General features: G+C 43.7%; 1 protein-coding gene across 5 annotated transcripts in view; it reads left to right on the top strand.

The window, feature by feature from the left end:
• raraa (retinoic acid receptor, alpha a) overlaps positions 1 to 17,864 on the top strand; it is a 140,451-nt gene that overhangs the window by 86,148 nt on the left and 36,439 nt on the right. For 2 of the 5 annotated variants that reach the window (XM_010894510.4, XM_010894511.4), the window contains exon 1: positions 11,828 to 12,850. The exons of the other annotated variants lie outside the window; for them this stretch is intronic. In XM_010894510.4, coding sequence (XP_010892812.2) covers positions 12,502 to 12,850 — 349 coding nt within the window. In that variant the 5' untranslated portion in view covers positions 11,828 to 12,501. Of the gene's footprint in view, positions 1 to 11,827; positions 12,851 to 17,864 lie in introns of those variants that run through there. 5 annotated transcript variants of the gene reach the window in all.

The following is a 17,864-nucleotide window of genomic DNA, read 5'->3' as shown; positions in this document are numbered from 1 at the left end:
TGGTCTATTGCAGATTGAAGGTTACAGTTTGGTATGTTATCAGCACAGCGCAAAAATGTATTTCCAGTTACCAAAGATCAGTTATACATTTTATAAAAACAATAATTTTTACTCAACAAAAATAAAACCCTGTGAGGCACTTAGTGGCCAATCTATTGTTAGCTTGCTTAACGTGCTTTGGCTTGCTCATATAGTGTGGTAACTACCTATTTCCTGAAATAAGTATGATAGGGATATTGTGGCTCGAGCACTTTTAGATGTCGAAACCCTTCATTCACATTCTCGCCCACAGAGAAGGAGCATATGCTGTAAACACACCTATCGCTCTTTAGCAAATTATTTAGCATTATTATAATCTGTTGCTAAGGGCTGCTTCAATATGATTGGAGTTGTAATGTCTCTTTGAGTTTCCTTGTTTGCTGGGCGATATTGATGTTTGTGTGAAGTTGGCATGGATGTGTTAAGATGTTTAAGGTGCTAACTGCTGTGTAGTCAGTTGTTTGGAGGAACATAACAGTTATTGTTTTTATCAGCAACAGTGTGTCTGTGCATCACTGTAGTCCACCAGAAAGCCAAAATGCTGCTAAATCTTGAAATTCCTCTCCAAGTACAGCTTACAAAACGACTTTGAAAAGTGCCAACAATTATAATTTTCATTACGACATGTGCAAATTCTTTCGTTAACACATAATGGTCTAAAAAAAATCCCCCAGCTCAATCAAAGTTTCAGAAGTTAAATAATGGAAATAAGTGCTCAAAACACATTGTCATATTTTTCTTCACATTATACAATTATTTCCTCATCACTAATTACAACTTGATGGCAGCTATTGCTGCCTCCGACTACAACTCTTCCTTCTGTGACAACTACAGCTGTACCTTACTACTACACAAGACATACTACTTCTGACACACTACAAGTGCTAATCAGGATGCAGTATGAGGGGGAAAGAGGGGGTGATAAATCATCTATAGAAGGGAAAGAAAAAGATCCAGAAGAAGATGAAAAATGCAGGGCCCTCGGCCAAGTAGGTTATGGGTCATAGGGCTGATTTCTGGGCAGACTTCAGTGAACACACATGCGCACGGGCACATACACACTTCTCCCTATAGTTAGAGGACTAAATGCGTCATCATATAGTCTATAGCAGAGAAGGTTGTGATTTAAATTTGCCATGCTACTAGTTAAGCTCTGAACTCATCTACAGTGTTTCCATTTTCCAATCAGAAGGCTGCTTGGCAAATTTGCCCAGTGCTTGTTTCCCCATTCAATTTCCATCTACGTCTTGGTTTTTACACTAAAATCTATTCAGCAAGCATTTAGAAGATACCGAAAACAACATTGCCATCATGTCCCTTCAATCACAATGTATTTTTTCATATAGTTTCCAAAACCTCACTCCCAGACCAGCATTGAGTTCACAAAACAAAGGCTGCAGACACAGGGTCAGATTGCAGTGTTGTGAGCTGAGAACAGAGTACTGAAGCAGGCAGACAGGCAGACAGGCACAGCGCCCCACCAGTCTATCAGGGCACCTGTCCAGCCCCTGTAATAGTTGAGGCCAGAACAGCAAGCAGCACATTTCAGGATCACACCAGATAACACACTGGCAGGCCATCCAGCTGGAAGACACAACTGGCCATGCTTCAGTGAAAATAGATGCAAGCCCTGTGCCAGCCTATCTGAGATGAGTGGAGGAAGAGAAGGACGGACAGAATAGAGAGGGGTTCAGAGAGAGACTGATGGCTCTGCTAGCTCCAGATGAACTTTGACCCTTTAGACCTGGGGTCTCCAAACCTTTCTAGCATGAGATAAAACAATAAATATATATATATATATATATATATATATATATATATATATATATATATATATATATATATATTTCAGATATGCAAGTGGCAGCCACACATACATTTCCCCCAAAATTATAAATTATTTGAGATTACAGGAAAGAACGCTGGTCCCCAAAATGTAATGTACACGTTTGTTTTGCAGTGCTTATCTTATATTTTTACAGCAACAGTACTCTTTATAATGATAGCTATTGTAGGCTTTTGGACATATATCAAAACTGGAAAAAAATATTCCGGTTCTAGAGACAATCTAAAAATCAAAAAACAGATGCTGACAAGGCTTTTTCATTTTGGAATATGCAACATGACCATTCAAATGGCTTGTCAAATTACAGATGTCTTGGTGACTTCTGTTTCATGACATTTCTCGCAAAGCTGGAGTGTTAAATTTGTTATAGGTGGACAACAATCTGGCGGACAGTGTAAAATGCACAAACACACAGGGAACTATGGATAACAGAATGTGCTGATGCCATGCTATCTCGCCCCCTGTCTGTGCTAACTACACACACACACACCCAAACACACCACTCTGTTCTAAATTACCTGAAGCTAAGATAAAACCGTTATACAGGAAACAAGCAGACCTGCACAAATCTACACACATTTTCAATGGACACGGCAGTGTTTTCCTATTGAGGATTAGACAAGGGGATGGGAAGAGAGGGGACTTTCCAGAGAGACAGGAAGACTGAACAGAGTGCTGTATCATGCTGTCACCAAGGTGCAGCTTTAGCGTGGATCTCGGGGAATAAAGAGTGTTTTTCTATAGGTACTGTGAGGTGCTGTGAGGATGAGTCCGATTAATGTCCTCTGTCATCTGATGCGCTCGACGGATCCGCAGGATCAAATGTGTGTGCGCATTTTATGGGCCTCTGTCTGCTTCTGTGTGTGTGACCGAGGAGAGACTTGTTTTGTTACCCCTGACACCGCCAGAACATATGAAGTTTTTTCAGCTAGCCCCTCCCGTTTAGGAGAGAGTGGGAAAAGTAATGTAGTTCAGAGGGGGCATGTAAGGTGGAACAATGGCTCCAAAATATTGAATAAGGTGTGAATGGGGGCCAGGCTGGCATGACAATGGGGAAGGACCCAGGGGTGAAGAGAGGGGAGGGGGAGATTGATGATACATCTCCCCTGGTTAAATATTATCAGGCTCTTTTCTTTTATGTATCAAACCCCCCCCGCCACCCCCCTCAAAATCTGAGAATAGAACGGTCCGCCAGGCTAATGATCTCTCCTTCTGGGCCATTCACTTTGTAATGCACTGTTTACCAACTATTGAGAGACTAGAGCTCTCTCTTTCTCTGGGCTGCTTTGCAACACAGATGGTTTGGGTATCCATAGTGATAATGTACGTCTGTCAGTCAGTGAATCTGGGAAACATTCAGAGTCTCGGTTTAAAAGTTTAGCAGTTAACCATTTCCAAAGACAACAATAAATTGACTAAACTTCTCTTGAAGATGGACCAACTTTACCAAAAGCAACTTAGTCGAGCACTACTGGCAAAACAAAAAAAATCCCTTTGGCATTTAGTTGATTTGTTGTCTGCCAGATCTTTTGTTTATAGCTTTCTTCTCTTTTTTGCTGTTTGAGTGAATTTTATTGCGCATGCTTTTCCAGTGAAGGCCATGTAATTCTGTTAGCTCGGTTACAGGTGGTTTTACAATATACTATCTTAAAAAAAATTTACTGACTGGCGTAGAGATTGAAATTAAGGTGTATTTTAATGATGCATCTATTCTGCAATAGCCGAATAGGTTGCATGTGTTTTTCAAAGCATGACTCAGAGAACTTTCCCCGACAACATGGTTAGATCATGTGTCAAGACTAAGAGGATCAATAGAAAGGTAGTGCTGGGCTTAGCTCAGCTTTCTTGATTTTCTTAAAATTTTACTTTACATTTGTAATTATTCAACATATACTGTCCTACCTAATATATTTTCACCTATGGCTGCAAACATGGAGGTGGCTTATTGTAATGCTTACCCTGTAATTATAATAATGCATTAGTCTATATTAATATTTCAGTTGGACACTTACACAATGGAAAATATTTAGGCAGATATAACAGAATACAGTTAGCTAAATAGAAATCAATGTAATTATAATAATGGAAGGAACATTAAATTCACTTCAGTATCATTCAAATATGTAGGCCTAAGCTATATAGCCTGTAGACTGCAGTTAACATGGTATGTTATGTTCGTTTTCATTTTTAAAATGTGAATTCTTCACTTGTTTGTAACAATTGTGTCACAGTCCCTTTATCTCAGACTTCTGGCCTGATTTTGAAATAAATAAAAAAATATTATGTATTTCTATTGAAATTAGGCATTTTCTAAATTACATTGATTGACAAAATGCTGGCACTGCAACAAGTGATTAAAAATGTAAAATGTTTAGCCAGATTTCTAAGCTGCTGCCTCCCATCCACATTCACTGCTGCGGCATGGGTTTGAATCTGTCTGACTTCTCTTTCAGCAAAATAAATCTCTCTGTGAATCTCAAACCAACACCTTTACCCTACACACTTTCTTGGAGTACTGTGTTGTGGTCAGGTGTTGCTGTAAGTCTCCAAGGGTGACTTACAAAGAATAGCTACGGGAAAGAGAGTGGCTATGGGTTTAATAAATGCATAATCTTCGGGATACACTCAATAGAGTTGAATGATACAATTAATACAATGGATTATTCCACTTTTACTAGGTATGGCTATGCAAATAAATGCATATGGACTTAATGGTGCATGTGTTGAAAACACAGAATCCTCAGTGAATACAGGAATATTCATTTTGACCACACGGTGGCACTATAATAGTTACATGTTTAAATATCTTTATCTGTTTGACTCTGTGATGAAATTTGGCAAACATGCTCAGGGAAGCAATCTCACCAACCACTGACACAAACCTCTTTTGTGAATGGTAGAGATCCAGGACTTACAAAATAACACAAAATAGCCCATCATTGCATCATTAATGGAGGATGATATATTAACTTTAATTGGGTTAATGAATTTGTCAAGGACAGGATTAGTTTGTGAAGGACAGGAATATTTGTGGAATTCAGAATGTTTTGAAATATGTCTTTACATATAAATGTCTCCATTATCTGTTGCCTATTTTTCTTACATAGAGAGATACAGTATATCCAGGGACCGTGGTTGAACCAGGCAGAATAGTAAGTCTGATGAAAAGTCTCTCTGCTGTTGGTGTACTTCCACTGTCAGGGTTGTCTCCATTGAAGTTGACCCACGCCGACCCCTGGGACTTGTGGGTAAAAGGGCCAGCTCTCATCCAATTAACTGTTTTCGTTCAGTGGCGGAGGGATGGAGGGAGAAATTATTCTGCCGCTAACCCCCCCCACCCCCACATGTACACAAGGTGACAGGGAGCTATAGGGATTCTGCTGTAGCAGGGGAGGAGATGGATGGAGAGAGGGTGGGTGGGTGGCGATGGGCGCCAGGGGTAGAGAGATGAACCAGGGAGGAGCCCAGCCACCACCGTCATCTGCATTCTCTGCCCCCCACCCCTCCATTCTTTTTTGAAATGCAGATGATTGCTCCTCCCTTTGCCAGCACCCTCCCCGTCATTGCCTCTTTTCTCTTTAATGTGGCAGAGGAGTTATCAATTCCATTACCGCCTCCCCATACCCCCCAGCACCCCCTACCCTCACCATGCCCACCTCTGATAGCAACAGTTTTGACCTGCTGCTGGGGAGCTGCTTGCTGTCGCTCTCCCTGACAGGCTTTTGTTCCCACCAACCTGCTGGCTAAGCAGGGGATTTTAGATGTTCCATTACCATTTGAACTGGCTCTGCACATTTTTACATTTCACATCACTTTGTGTGTGTTTGTGTGTGTGTGTGTGTGTGGGGGGGGGGGGGTGTGAGGATCTCCCTCACCAGGCTTGACCTACAGTACAACAGGAAGCACAAATATCATTGTAATTATGTTACAAACAGGTTATACCATTTCCACCCACCAATCCACCCATCGACGTACACTCCAGCACTGTTCAGCAGGGCAACAATCAGCTGCGACCAGCCAAAGGCCCGTTGCCACCTCCCGGGGCACATCTCAAGTGGAGGTCACCGGTAGGGGTTTCATAATGCCTCGGGCCTGGGAAAGACACAAGGGGAGAGGGGGGATCCACTTAAAGCGAACCCCGCCGGCCAGCCCTACTCAATGGGAAATCCTCCCTCCTCAGCTCTCTCTTCAGTTCAGTTCAGTCTCCGGGCTCAGAGGGAGAGAGAATAAATGCTTTTGTACATGGCCTAAAGCCCTGAGCTTAGACCGAGACAGAGGCTGCCAGGCAGCAAGGCAGGCTGGAGAGCTCTGTTGGGGAGAGACAGAGATGAAACACTAGACGAGAGAGGAGCACAGAGGAGAGAATCAAAGCCAACCAAGTCACTTTTGAAGAGGTCTCTGTTCTTCCCTCTCTCCCTCACTCCTCTCTCTCTATCTCGTGCCCCTTGTTAAACCTGAGTCAGTGGGTCTCTGAAGGCAAGGCTGAAGTAGAGGCCAAACCAGGATGGATGGGTAGAATGAACGCAGAGCTTTAATTGCTTCATGGATCTAATGAGGCAGTAGGGCCTTGGTACAGAAGGGCTTTCTGCCAGCCAGCCAGTCTGGTCGTTCTCATCCTCCCTCCCTGCCTTACCTGCTTCTTCCTGTCATGATTGAATCATCTTTCTTCACAGTGAGGCCAAAGGCTCCAGCACAGTGCAGGTGTGATTGGCCTACTTCTCCACTCAGAGCTGGATTGAAACAGTGGTGTCCATTTATCTGTAGATGTTAGACAGCACTTCAATCCCAGTTCATGGCCCATTTGACTGGTCGTATTTCTAGGTAGACAATTTAGGGAATCCCTCTTGATTTAGTGGACTCTTTGAAATGATTTACTGTTATAGGCCCAATAGCATTGTCTGGCGCTACATTTCCAGACAGTTGGCGCCAGATGGTTTTCAAAATTCTTGTAAATTAAAAAGAATACACTATTTGTGGATAAAAAGCTGTGCGCGAGGAACTGATGTACATCAGATAATTTTTCTTGTATGTTGTGTTTTAACGTGTTTACATTGCATTTTCAACTCTGCAGATAAGCTACCCTACATTATAAAATGTATTATGGATAAGGGGACGATTATATTTATTTGTCAGATATCAGCCATGCATCAATCATCATGTCACCAGAAAAAGACCTTAGGCTCATTATGCAAAGGAGTATTGAGCTCATCCCTGTACACTTTTACCACCTAGGGAGATTCTTAACTGATTTTCTTCACAATCTAATAAAGAAGTTGTGGTGTGAGAATCGCAGTACATAATCATCAATATTTGTACACGCCACAACGCACATAGAAACTATGGATGGAAACATTGTTGTATGATTACCGCTTCCTTCACAGCCCTAGTATTTTAGTCCAGAGGTATTTCCAGAATAACTCCAGCCCTGATGGATTTATGAGCTCCCAATACTTTGGGTAAACACTGATGTCGGCCTGCTTTGTCCTCCCGGCTGGTGATATAGTGAAGGTCCCCATAAAGCAGGAAACCAGGTCATGGCCGCTATAGACTGAGCCAAGCAATAAAAGCTTTTATGGGGAGATAGGCATGTACCATAAATGCCAGAATCTTCTGTTTCAGGGACATTAAAGGGGATAATGACATAAGGCTTTCACAAAGATCCCTGCTAGCCACTAAAGAGCTCTTTTGAAAATCACCACCACACACATGCATCTGGGAGTGTCCCCCTTGACATAGAACCCATGTCCGATGGATCCATAGGAAAAGGTGGAAGTAGAGGCGCCGTCCATCGATGCCGGCGGCTTGTCCTCACGTGGAGCGCCGGGTCTTTTACACCATCCACATGAAGTCGGCAGGCGCAGCTGCTGTTTTTGGCTGGCTGTGGCGAGCACATGGGCTGCCGGAGGAGGAAAAAAAACACAGCTGTGCAAACACACGCGGCCGGCAGTGAAGTGATAACAGCAACGCTACTTAGCCCACGCCGCCTCAGGTACGGTGAAAACCCCTGGACTTGAAAGACAGACGTGTCACTCGTTCACCGGGGGAAGCAGAGAGCCGGCAGACTGGCACGAGGAAGTGTGCCACGCAGCTGGCATCGCTGATTTAGAGACGAGCTCCCCGGTTGTGGGTTAACGGCGAAGAAAGGCGATAAGCGCAAACCGCTGCATCGACACCGTCTGGGTTTTGTTTTGTTTCTCTTCCGTTGTTCGGCTTTATTAGGTCACACATAACATAGTACAAGAGAGATGGAAAGCTCTGGGAAGCTGGCTTCTTTCAGTTATCTCTGATCTTCTAGTCTGGTGTTAACCATCAGCTGGCGTGTGTGAGAGCTAGCGTGGGAGAGGATGAGGCAAGTGTGGAAGACTGGGATCTGGATAGCAGCGGACGATGGGAAATCCAAAATTAGACGAGCTGGGCTGGACCGACTCAAACATGTCCGTCTTTATCTTGTCAGCAGACAGGCCAGGGTCAACTCCCCGCCAAGTATTCTCCAGCAGACTGGCTGATTGAAAACACCAATGGTCAGCTTCTCTCTAGTCCTTTGCCCACGTTTCTTGACATCTCCCTTGCCTTTTGACTAAGTGCGAGTGTTTTTGTTTGGATTGGTCTGTCCACTCCAAAGAAGAACATATTGTTACAGGAAGTATGTGGAGCAATAAAAAGTCTGAAATGTGTGAGAACACAATCAACGAGGGACAGCTGAGTGCAGATGTCGCTGAATCTGGGCCAACCTTAGCTGAACATTCAAAACAATTTTCTCATACTTATCTTGCCTGTTAACCTAGTTTTTGCGATGCTTTGTTTTCAGAGGAACACTTCTTATTTTGCCCTTGGCACTACAGCAGTTAGCCCAATAGCATAATGACCCATTGTTGGTTCAAACCTGTAGGTTTATAGCTAGCCATCTCCTGTGTTGATGGGGGAATGGTGAGGGTCCATTCTTTACTGCTTCCTAACACCCTTGATTGAGGCAAGGAGAGTAGAGCAGTAAAAACTAGTTTGACAACGTTCAGGCTGCAATCTCTTAACTCATAAAGCTCTTTGAATTCCCTCAAACAACCCTTTCTTTCACTCTCTCCTCTCCCCATCCCCCATCCAATCTGTCCTCCAATTACCCCCCCAATCAAGGACATTGTGTTTACCCTCATCATATCCTTCTATTATTTCGCACTTACATAACAGTACTAATTCTGCCAGGCAATAATGCCTGAATGGTGCTTTAATCAAGGCTGTTCCGTCAGTGGGCCGTTGAGGCTTTAAGTAACCACACTTTGAAGCCTGAGCCACGCAGTAGAGTAGAATATGCGTGCACACTCACACACACACACACACACACATCACATACAATCTCTCAGGAGCCGAAGTAGCTTTTTATGTTTTTAGGAATGTGGAGTTGTTTAAGTCCCTTGTTTCCAGCGTTTTTGAGCTAGGTCGGCAATGGCTTCTCCTTCTAGGCTTTGCCTTTCGCACACTGACAGACACAGAACTTGTGCCAGAAGTTCACTTACCACATCAGCTTAACCTCTAACTGGCCAAGCTTGGCTCCTTCGGCTCAGTGTTAGGTGTGACAGTTTTTAATCTCCCAGCTCCCAATGTCGAAACAAGCCGCCAGCTCCGGAGAGAAGACCTGTTTTTTTTTAAACCGGGTGCATTGGGCACTGATATGACTGGGCAACGTATTGGCAGAATACCAGTGTCCTCATTCTCCCAGCGATTGCTGATGTAATACCCCCATGCCGAAAGGGACAAAGCAAACCTCCTCTCCCTTTCCCTTTTCCTCACCCTCTTTTACCATCTCTCTCTCTCTCTAAGCCTGAAAAACGACACTCATTAAGTCTCCTGGCGCCTGCATGGATTCAGAATGATTCGTCATGTTTTGAAGGAATTCTACAAGTGACTATTAGGCATTTTGTCATCGAAGGGCTGAAAGAAGTTGGTTCTCTGTGATAAGCAATCAACAATCTATTATCTCTCTCTGGCTGTGCCAGAACAACATAGTACTAAAATAGCAAGCCAAGCTGAGGGGAAAAGAAACAGGCAGAGAAAATTAGCATTTTCTGACACCGTTTGCGGGCCCATTCTGTCAAGGAATTTCTCCTCTGGTATCTGCCCAGAGCCCAGAGCCAGCTCTCCACTGAGCCGTTATCAGTCAAAGTAAACAGTCTGGAATGAAATGTCACAATCAAATGGAGAGCAGGACACCCCCACTACGGACAATACCAATAACACCTGTAACACCTTTTAGAGCCTACTTTGACTACATCAATTGACATGAACACAATTTTATTTAAATAACAATAACCTAAAATGTAAGCACCATTTTTTATCAACACTAGAAACGAGTTACTCTCGTTACGCCGTAAGGCAAACATGGAATCGCAGCGCTTTGGCCAGATCATTGACCTGGAATGCATATAAACTCACTGATAATGTTGTTTACCTTGTAACTAACATGGTGCTCTGCGACGAACAAGTGCTGTTGCTGGTGATAGGAGAATTGTTTCGCTGCCAGTGTTTGATGTTTTTTGTAGAACGAATATATTTTTTTTCTTATTCTGTTTGTAAAACTGGAAGGACTAACAGAACCAGACTTCCTAACGTTACGGCTAATTTAACTCCAACAAACAAAATGTCATCGTCATCGGACTTTACTATGCGCGGGGAGTATTGGTCCGAAATGTCCAATGTTACCTTGGAAGGTGATGCGCCATAGCTGCCTTGTTAATGCCGATTGAAAATGGCAACCTCTTTACACTATAAAAATTTATCTCACACGCAAATCAAGTCTCGTTCATCTAAATAATACTACTGTAGAAAAAACATTAGGCAATGCTCTATCATGGCCCTGTGGTTAAGGAGTAGGCCAGAGGCTGGGAATGGGATGTTCCAATAATGAGCCCTAGCAAGGAGGGTGTGCTAGCTACACCTTACCAATACTGTGGCAAAATACAGTCATCAGGTCTGGAAATAATGTAGGCCCTATCAGTAAGTTGGTCATCAGTTATGGGCTAGAGTAGATCTATTCCAACATGCAACTCGATCAGTTTTCTAATTCTGCTGTCATGGTTATTACAATGGAATAATGTTGGGAGTTTATTTGTTTGTGAATAGGGTTGTGAATTTGTCACTCCCACCACATTTTTATTGCATGTTTTATTTGTAATATTTTTTAAGTGGTATATTCTATAGGACTGGTTCCACCCACATCAACTTGATTTAGCTAATTAATAAAAAATGGAAACAATTTATATAGCGTATGTATGAATGCATGTGAATATGTATGCAGTGGGGAAAAGTGTGAGTTTTTGATTGTAGGGCCTGGTTGACTGGTATGTGATCACAGAGCATATGCGCTGGTTCAGTGAACAGCACTTGGGGAAAGTGTGATTGTGTAATATCGGGTGTACAAGGTGGGAAACCTTGAATGATGTCAGATGAGAAATGCAAGGGCGAATCCCAGTCAGCGTGTGGGTCATTTGGAGGTGAGGGTGCCTGGTTCCGTGGGTTCAAGAAAAGTTCAGCCGCATAGCATTAGGCAAATTAGCAAGACAGCGAATGAGAAAAAAAAAGGGTAGTGAACGATGAGAACACGGGAATACCGGTCAAATTTGTTGGAGTAGACCAAATGTCGAGTCAGGGTAGACGACTTCTAAGAACAGGGGTACATAGCACATGGACCACTCAAATAAATTAGGTTCATAGACGCGCTAAAAAGACACGAAAAGTTAATTAGAGACAAGACATAACTTAATTATGTCGTTCAGTGCATTACTTTTTAGTCCCATGCACTTACATATGATAGATAATGGCAAAGAAGCCAGAGAGGTTCCTCGCATATATGCCCTATGTCTCGCACAGTTCGGGTGATGTCTGTGAAGGGTTAAATATGGGAGGATTCACCAACGAAGTGGAGCGAGGAGAAAAGGCGATTGTAGGTGGAGCCAAAGCCCAGCTGCTGTACCTTGTCACATTCTGCAGAACATGATACCGACACAAATGTTGGAGCGGATTCGGCTCCTCTCTAAATACAAGCGAGAAGAACCGATTGTGTGGGCCGAATCGGGTCAGTTAAATACAAGAACTCCAAGATATGTACCAATTCAAGTTGCTGTGCATTGTTGAATCGCGGTGGACAAAATAAGTGGATAGGCGGATAGACAAGAGGCTGATAGTCCACCCAAGGCAAGAGCGCAAACAGGACAATCTTTCTTATCCCAGAGGACGAGTTGGAAGTACACCATTGACTGATCTGCAACTACTCTCGTTTGCCTATTCTGGAGTGGGTGGAGTGTTATTGAAATGTACTGGGATCCCGTTGCGCGATTTCAGGTATTGCAGTTTGTAGGTTAGCTTATGTCTTGTTTTCGGTCTAGTTTATTTGATCAAGGCCGTTATAAGTACCAATCGGGCTGAAGTTATTCCTGTCGTGTCGGTTTTCCGATTAAGCGAATTATTCGGTGCATTCCAAACCTCACTTTTGAAATCATGTTGACCATTCTTTTGAACGATGTGTTCAAACTGAGTGTGGGTGAATATTCCTTACAATTATTATAGCTTTTTATCGGATCGCCTCTAATCATTTTGTGAACCTGAAATCTAAGTGTCTAAACGGATATATGCCCCGCATTTATTTCAGTTTTAAAATTTTGCACCCGTTCTACTACCTCTGCTGGTGGCAAACTGAAAACATCAAGTCTACTGCTCCTATATTTGTGTGCCCAAATTGTTGCGCGCAGCAGACATTATTTTTCCCTTTGGACAAAAATCCTATTGCCTTCTTTCTACGTATGATGTATGAGAGCGTGGACGTCGTGGGACTGAATCCCAACCCGAATCCCTTTTTAATGATGGATTACTACAACCAGAGCAGGGGATGTTTGATTCCGGAGAAAGGACTTGTGCCCGGAGCGCCCCATCCCTACAGCACGTCCATCAGAAACCAGCACTGGAACGGCTCTAATCACTGTAGGTGGCATTTTCACAGCCTCGTTAACTTCATTTCACTAATGGCGAAGTTGACGCGAAGCCCTTTGCGAACCATACATGGCTGTTTTTCTGGGCTACATGTTCATAATATAGGAGAAGTGTATGAAGTGTTGGGAATTATTGCACTTTCCTCTGTAGCCTATTTACATGGCTATTTGCCTACTGCGACCATGCATTATAGATGACCCACTTTGGATCCCTGTCTTCTATAACCAACGTTCAAGTTGGATTTGAAGTTATGTAAAAGTATCTCTGTCGCATAGCCTACAGGAACCTATGATGAAGGCAATGTTATCAAAGCCAATGCGTTTTTTGATTAATAACCACGAGGTTTAATCCAGGCATGCCGCAGGTAATCAGATCAAATTTACCGGCTGACATTAACCTTTGGCTCATGCAGTAATCTTCTACATCCATTGCTGTAGATATACTGACCTGACTAACACCTGGTTCAAAATGCTGAAACGCGTATCTATTTTGAAGTGTATATCAACTGTTAGCGTAGCCCTTGGCCTGTATTATACTCACATTTACACACACGCTTTTAGTCACTATATATTTATGCTATATTAATATACATAATGAAAAAATACGCAGTGTTGCTGTTTTTGCGATTGCACCATTGCAAACCAGATTTGAAATAACAAGTTATGTGAAACTTTCATTTCTATGGCGTTGGATGGATGAAGATATTGAAGATATAGCATATGTCGTGATTCCAAGTTAATTATATGATTCAATCGCTAAACGTCATCAGATAAGTTATTTATTCTAGAAACAATCTAGGCCTGCACGTGGAGGTCCTGCAGCACTCAGAATTTTCAATTGTATTTGTAGCGATTTAGATGGTGTTATAGTGGGAACAAAGTATAATTTGAAGGGTCATTCCATTTTCTAGCTCACTGTGGTAACCTGCTGTTCCACTGCCAGAGACCACACTGGGTCTTTGACAGAAGTGTTCTGCTTTTTGATTACATCTGACTGACCATAACCACTGGACTCATACTGAAAAGGGACAATTTCCTCACAAAATGTAGGCTATATAAACTTACAAGAGAAGTAGATTAAGTGCATTTCTTCATTAGGCTATTGAGAAATGCGTCCCCGCTCCAGGGTTTGTCATATGAATAATATCCATCCTGCCTGATCTCATTCAGTGTTTACTAAAGCCATGAGGTTGGTTTTGACAGAGACAGGGATTGGACATTGAGGGAAAAACCCTGACAACACCACCAGTTGTCGACAGAAACTCCTCACATGCAGTAGACTTGTTTGTAAGGTCACATCTTTACGAGGATTGAAGCAGTACAGCTTCTCTGAACACAGAACTGAGCCATGGACTCCAGCCTGTTTGCTATTATCATATTGGCCCGATTGAAGGACTAGTGGCAGCATTGATTCAAACCATGTGAGCTCATATGCAAGAGGCCAGCAGATGAGCAACCAGGAAGAGACCTCTGATCCCAAGCTCTGATTTGAATGGCTGCGCTCATTGGAGGAGATGGGCGTGCTCTGCTTAACTGCCTGGATGTGATAAAACATCGGGGAACAGAAAGGGGGTTGTGTCAGAATATCCTTCAGTGTCATCATGTGGGATTGGAAGAGTGAAAAAAAAAATCTGGTTGTACCAGATTCTGTTTCTATTTGTTGGGGGGGGGGGCTGTGAGTGTCAACATCTGGTCCCCATATCTTGTATCTGTTGTGTTTTCTTTTGGTCCCGCTCTTTGAAATGCAATTACATTTGAGGAACTTCATGAGGAGGAGTGTCATGGTGTTATCCCCTGCGCATGGTTTAGCAAATGGATGATCCAATTTTCCCATTGCGACGTGGTGGTTTTCAGAGAGCAGGCCTCATCTGGTTGGATCTCCAGCCCATCAGTTGCTCATCAGACGGCCCCGTCACGAGTCTGGGTGCGTTCGGCTACATCTCCGCCGCCGTGAAATTGGTCTAAAACAACCTCAAATGCACAACAGCTACTTATCAGCTGCTACTACTCCCGTGTTACATATCCGCGGCAAATTGAAATTCTGGCTCCGAGCGGGCCGTGTTATCTCTCTCCCGCAACGTCAGTGAGCTGTTAGTCATAAGGGGTGACGACAGCGGCACCAGTGGTAATCTGACTGTTCTTGTGCTGAACGACAGTGCCCGGTCTAAGCGCAAGGGGTCCGACAGATGAAATGCACTCGATGCCGTTCCTTTCAGGGGGCTGCTGCCGTCGGAATCCTCACGGCAATTACGGGCTCACGCATGAAGGAATGCGCATGGCCTTTTTTCACATGACTGTCACACACGGGCGGGCGGTGGGGCACATGGTAGGCTCCGGTCCCTGTGGGAGTACTCCGGTTTGGATATCCGTCTGGGGCGTTTTGCTTTTTCTCAGGCTTTTGTGTTGCCTGTCTGGTTTGTGCACCAGCACCGGCCCGTGGAGTAGAGCGTTGACTTCTTTATTTTTTTTTTATTTTTTTTTTTTACTCGATGCAGGGTTGCCAAGTAGTGGCCTATTGGTTTTAATCGCCTTTATCGCAGGGGGTTTGTTAACTGCTCGCTTAATCTCACTCATGTGGCGTTTAACTGCGGAAGTGATGGGAGGGCAGGGAGAGTGAGGGGGTCAAGAGTTTAATGGAAGGGTTCCAGTTTGCTGGTGAAAAGTAAACCCATGTGGTTATTCCCAGGTTCAAAGTCTCAAACCGTTAGACAGCGGAGCGAGACCGCCTGGTAATTGTTTGGGTTTAATGTTTTTTTTATACAGTGCGTGGAAACTGTGGCTGATCTATTTGGATGCAGTGCTTGCCAAATGATTGGAGTGTTGGATTTAGGAATGAACTACAGATATTGTTTTTCGCCCCCTGATGTACAAATTGCGTCTGGCAACATGCGCGCCAGGGACTTGAAACCATCCACAAACAACTTAGCATAAAAAGATGGCTCTACTAAACCCCAAATTGATTTGGCCCAAAGCCGTTGTTTTGTGACACTGCAGTGTAGAAGTGCTGAGCAAAAATGGAAGACGGGTCACAAAATCATTTTAAATCTACTGTTCTAGAATAAAACCCATGATTTATGTTGTCAAGCATTTTAAACCAAATCATTCTTTGGAGGGCAGATTGTTCAAGTTTAACACATGCTCCAGGCTGTCTGAAAGATACATGTCAATTACTGGTTTTAGTTAAGTGACTTCAGACGCCAACATAAAGGAGCTCGAAGTTGGAATATTTATGCCATTTTGGCCTAAAGACTACCACATATACCACATATTTCATTAGCAGCTACAAAGCAAATTCTTGGACTACTTGATATTTCAACAATGTTTTGTTATCATAATATACTTTCCCGGCAATATTGGGGCATTAGTTTACACAGTGGTTAAAGTGTCTGACCAGGTGTTAGGATCTCACTTAGTATTACAATAATACCCCATTTTATTTAGAGAAATTGGCCTCACAGCCATTGTGACCAGCCACAGCCATCATTTTACATGGATAGTTGTGTATTCTTCAAATCACCAGCAGAGGGTGATCGTTTTTGTTGGCAAATGGCAAATTATAATCATAACCTTTAAAGTGGCAGATGTCCCACTCTTAAACTCTAGCTGTTTAGTATATTATGTTACACCATTAGAGGCTGTTTGTGTGACTTCCAAATGAGAGGCGTTGTACACAAGAATCAGCGTTAGGATAGTCTTTAAGAAATCCGTCCTATTATAGAATCAAAGTTGCTTCTAGGCAGGCAAATCCAAACGCGCCGTGGATAAGAAACGCCAGATGGCCGGAGCATTGTGGATGGGTAGATGGGCAATATGTCTAGGTGTGCGTTCTCTGAAACACTGCTTGTCTGGTTCTGTTCTACTATTTTGATCCAAAGCATCTGCCCTATGTGTCAGTGCCATTCCCTATATATGTTCCAGATACTATTTCAGATTCCTCAGGCACCTCTCAGCGCTTTAATGGACAGGGTCTTTTTCCCTCGAGGGCTGTGTTGATCTGAACCTGATGGGACAAGCTAGATGGATGGACAGGCCGGTGTTGGGCAAGGTCCCCTGTTTTTAACAGGGTGAGCAGCAGACAGTGTCACATGCAACCGCCTGCCCCTGTCAGCTTCTAAGACACTGATTTAGTGGTGTAGCCATGAGAGCAGAGAGCGGCGTGTCCCGCAGAACGACGCCCCCTTTCACCTTCAGGTGCACATCCATAACCTGCTTTGTCATCGAGGTATGTTTGTAATGGCGCGGGGTGAAAGGAGTTCAGCACCGTGCCTGGGAACGGCTGCAGGGCAGCTCTTCACAACCTGCCATCACTCGCCTTTCCAAATGGCATCCTGCCGTCAACCTTCAAAACAGTCATCGCTGTAATGCTATGCGTAATTGACAAAATACAGAGTCCTCTCGGAACAGGGCGTTTGCCGGCCCAGGGTTACCAGGGGGAACCGGAATCACACGGCACGCTCACGTGTTCTCTTTTCTGACTGACGGGCCAAATGGGCGTGGCTCGTCAGCTGGAACGTCGGTACTTGTCATCACCCATGCACTTTACATACATACCAACCGCACTGATTTAAAGGCTTTTTTAGCATGGGCGGTCCATGGCCAAAATAGTTTGATATCAAGCATGAGGTAAATTAGCCATTTATGCGTGGTTTGCCCATGCTTGGATCCACCAGCTCTGGCTTGTTTGCAGAGAGAATTAGCTGGGGGCATTGGTCGGAGGACTGTACGTGCGCTGGGTTTGACACTAAATCCCCAAACAAGGGTGGGTTTACACTGCAAAGCCCACTTTGATGAACAAAGCCAGGCAGACAGGGTTCAGTCAGTGTCATTGATTCATCTGAGCTTAAAGACTGGTAATTGCACACATTGTGACAATAGGCTGAAATCGTGTGGTCAATAATTATATTCTCCCAGTGTTCCTCCTACACATCCACAACCACACACAGGCGTACACACACAACAGGAGGGGGTTCCACTCTAAAATATTCATTGCCTCTTCATTTAAATCA

The sequence above is a fragment of the Esox lucius genome, chromosome 5 (genome assembly GCF_011004845.1).
Source record: "Esox lucius isolate fEsoLuc1 chromosome 5, fEsoLuc1.pri, whole genome shotgun sequence".
NCBI classification, from domain to species: domain Eukaryota; kingdom Metazoa; phylum Chordata; class Actinopteri; order Esociformes; family Esocidae; genus Esox; species Esox lucius.
The sequence above is the reverse complement of the archived record's forward strand: the minus strand, read 5'-3'. Positions and strand labels throughout refer to the sequence as shown.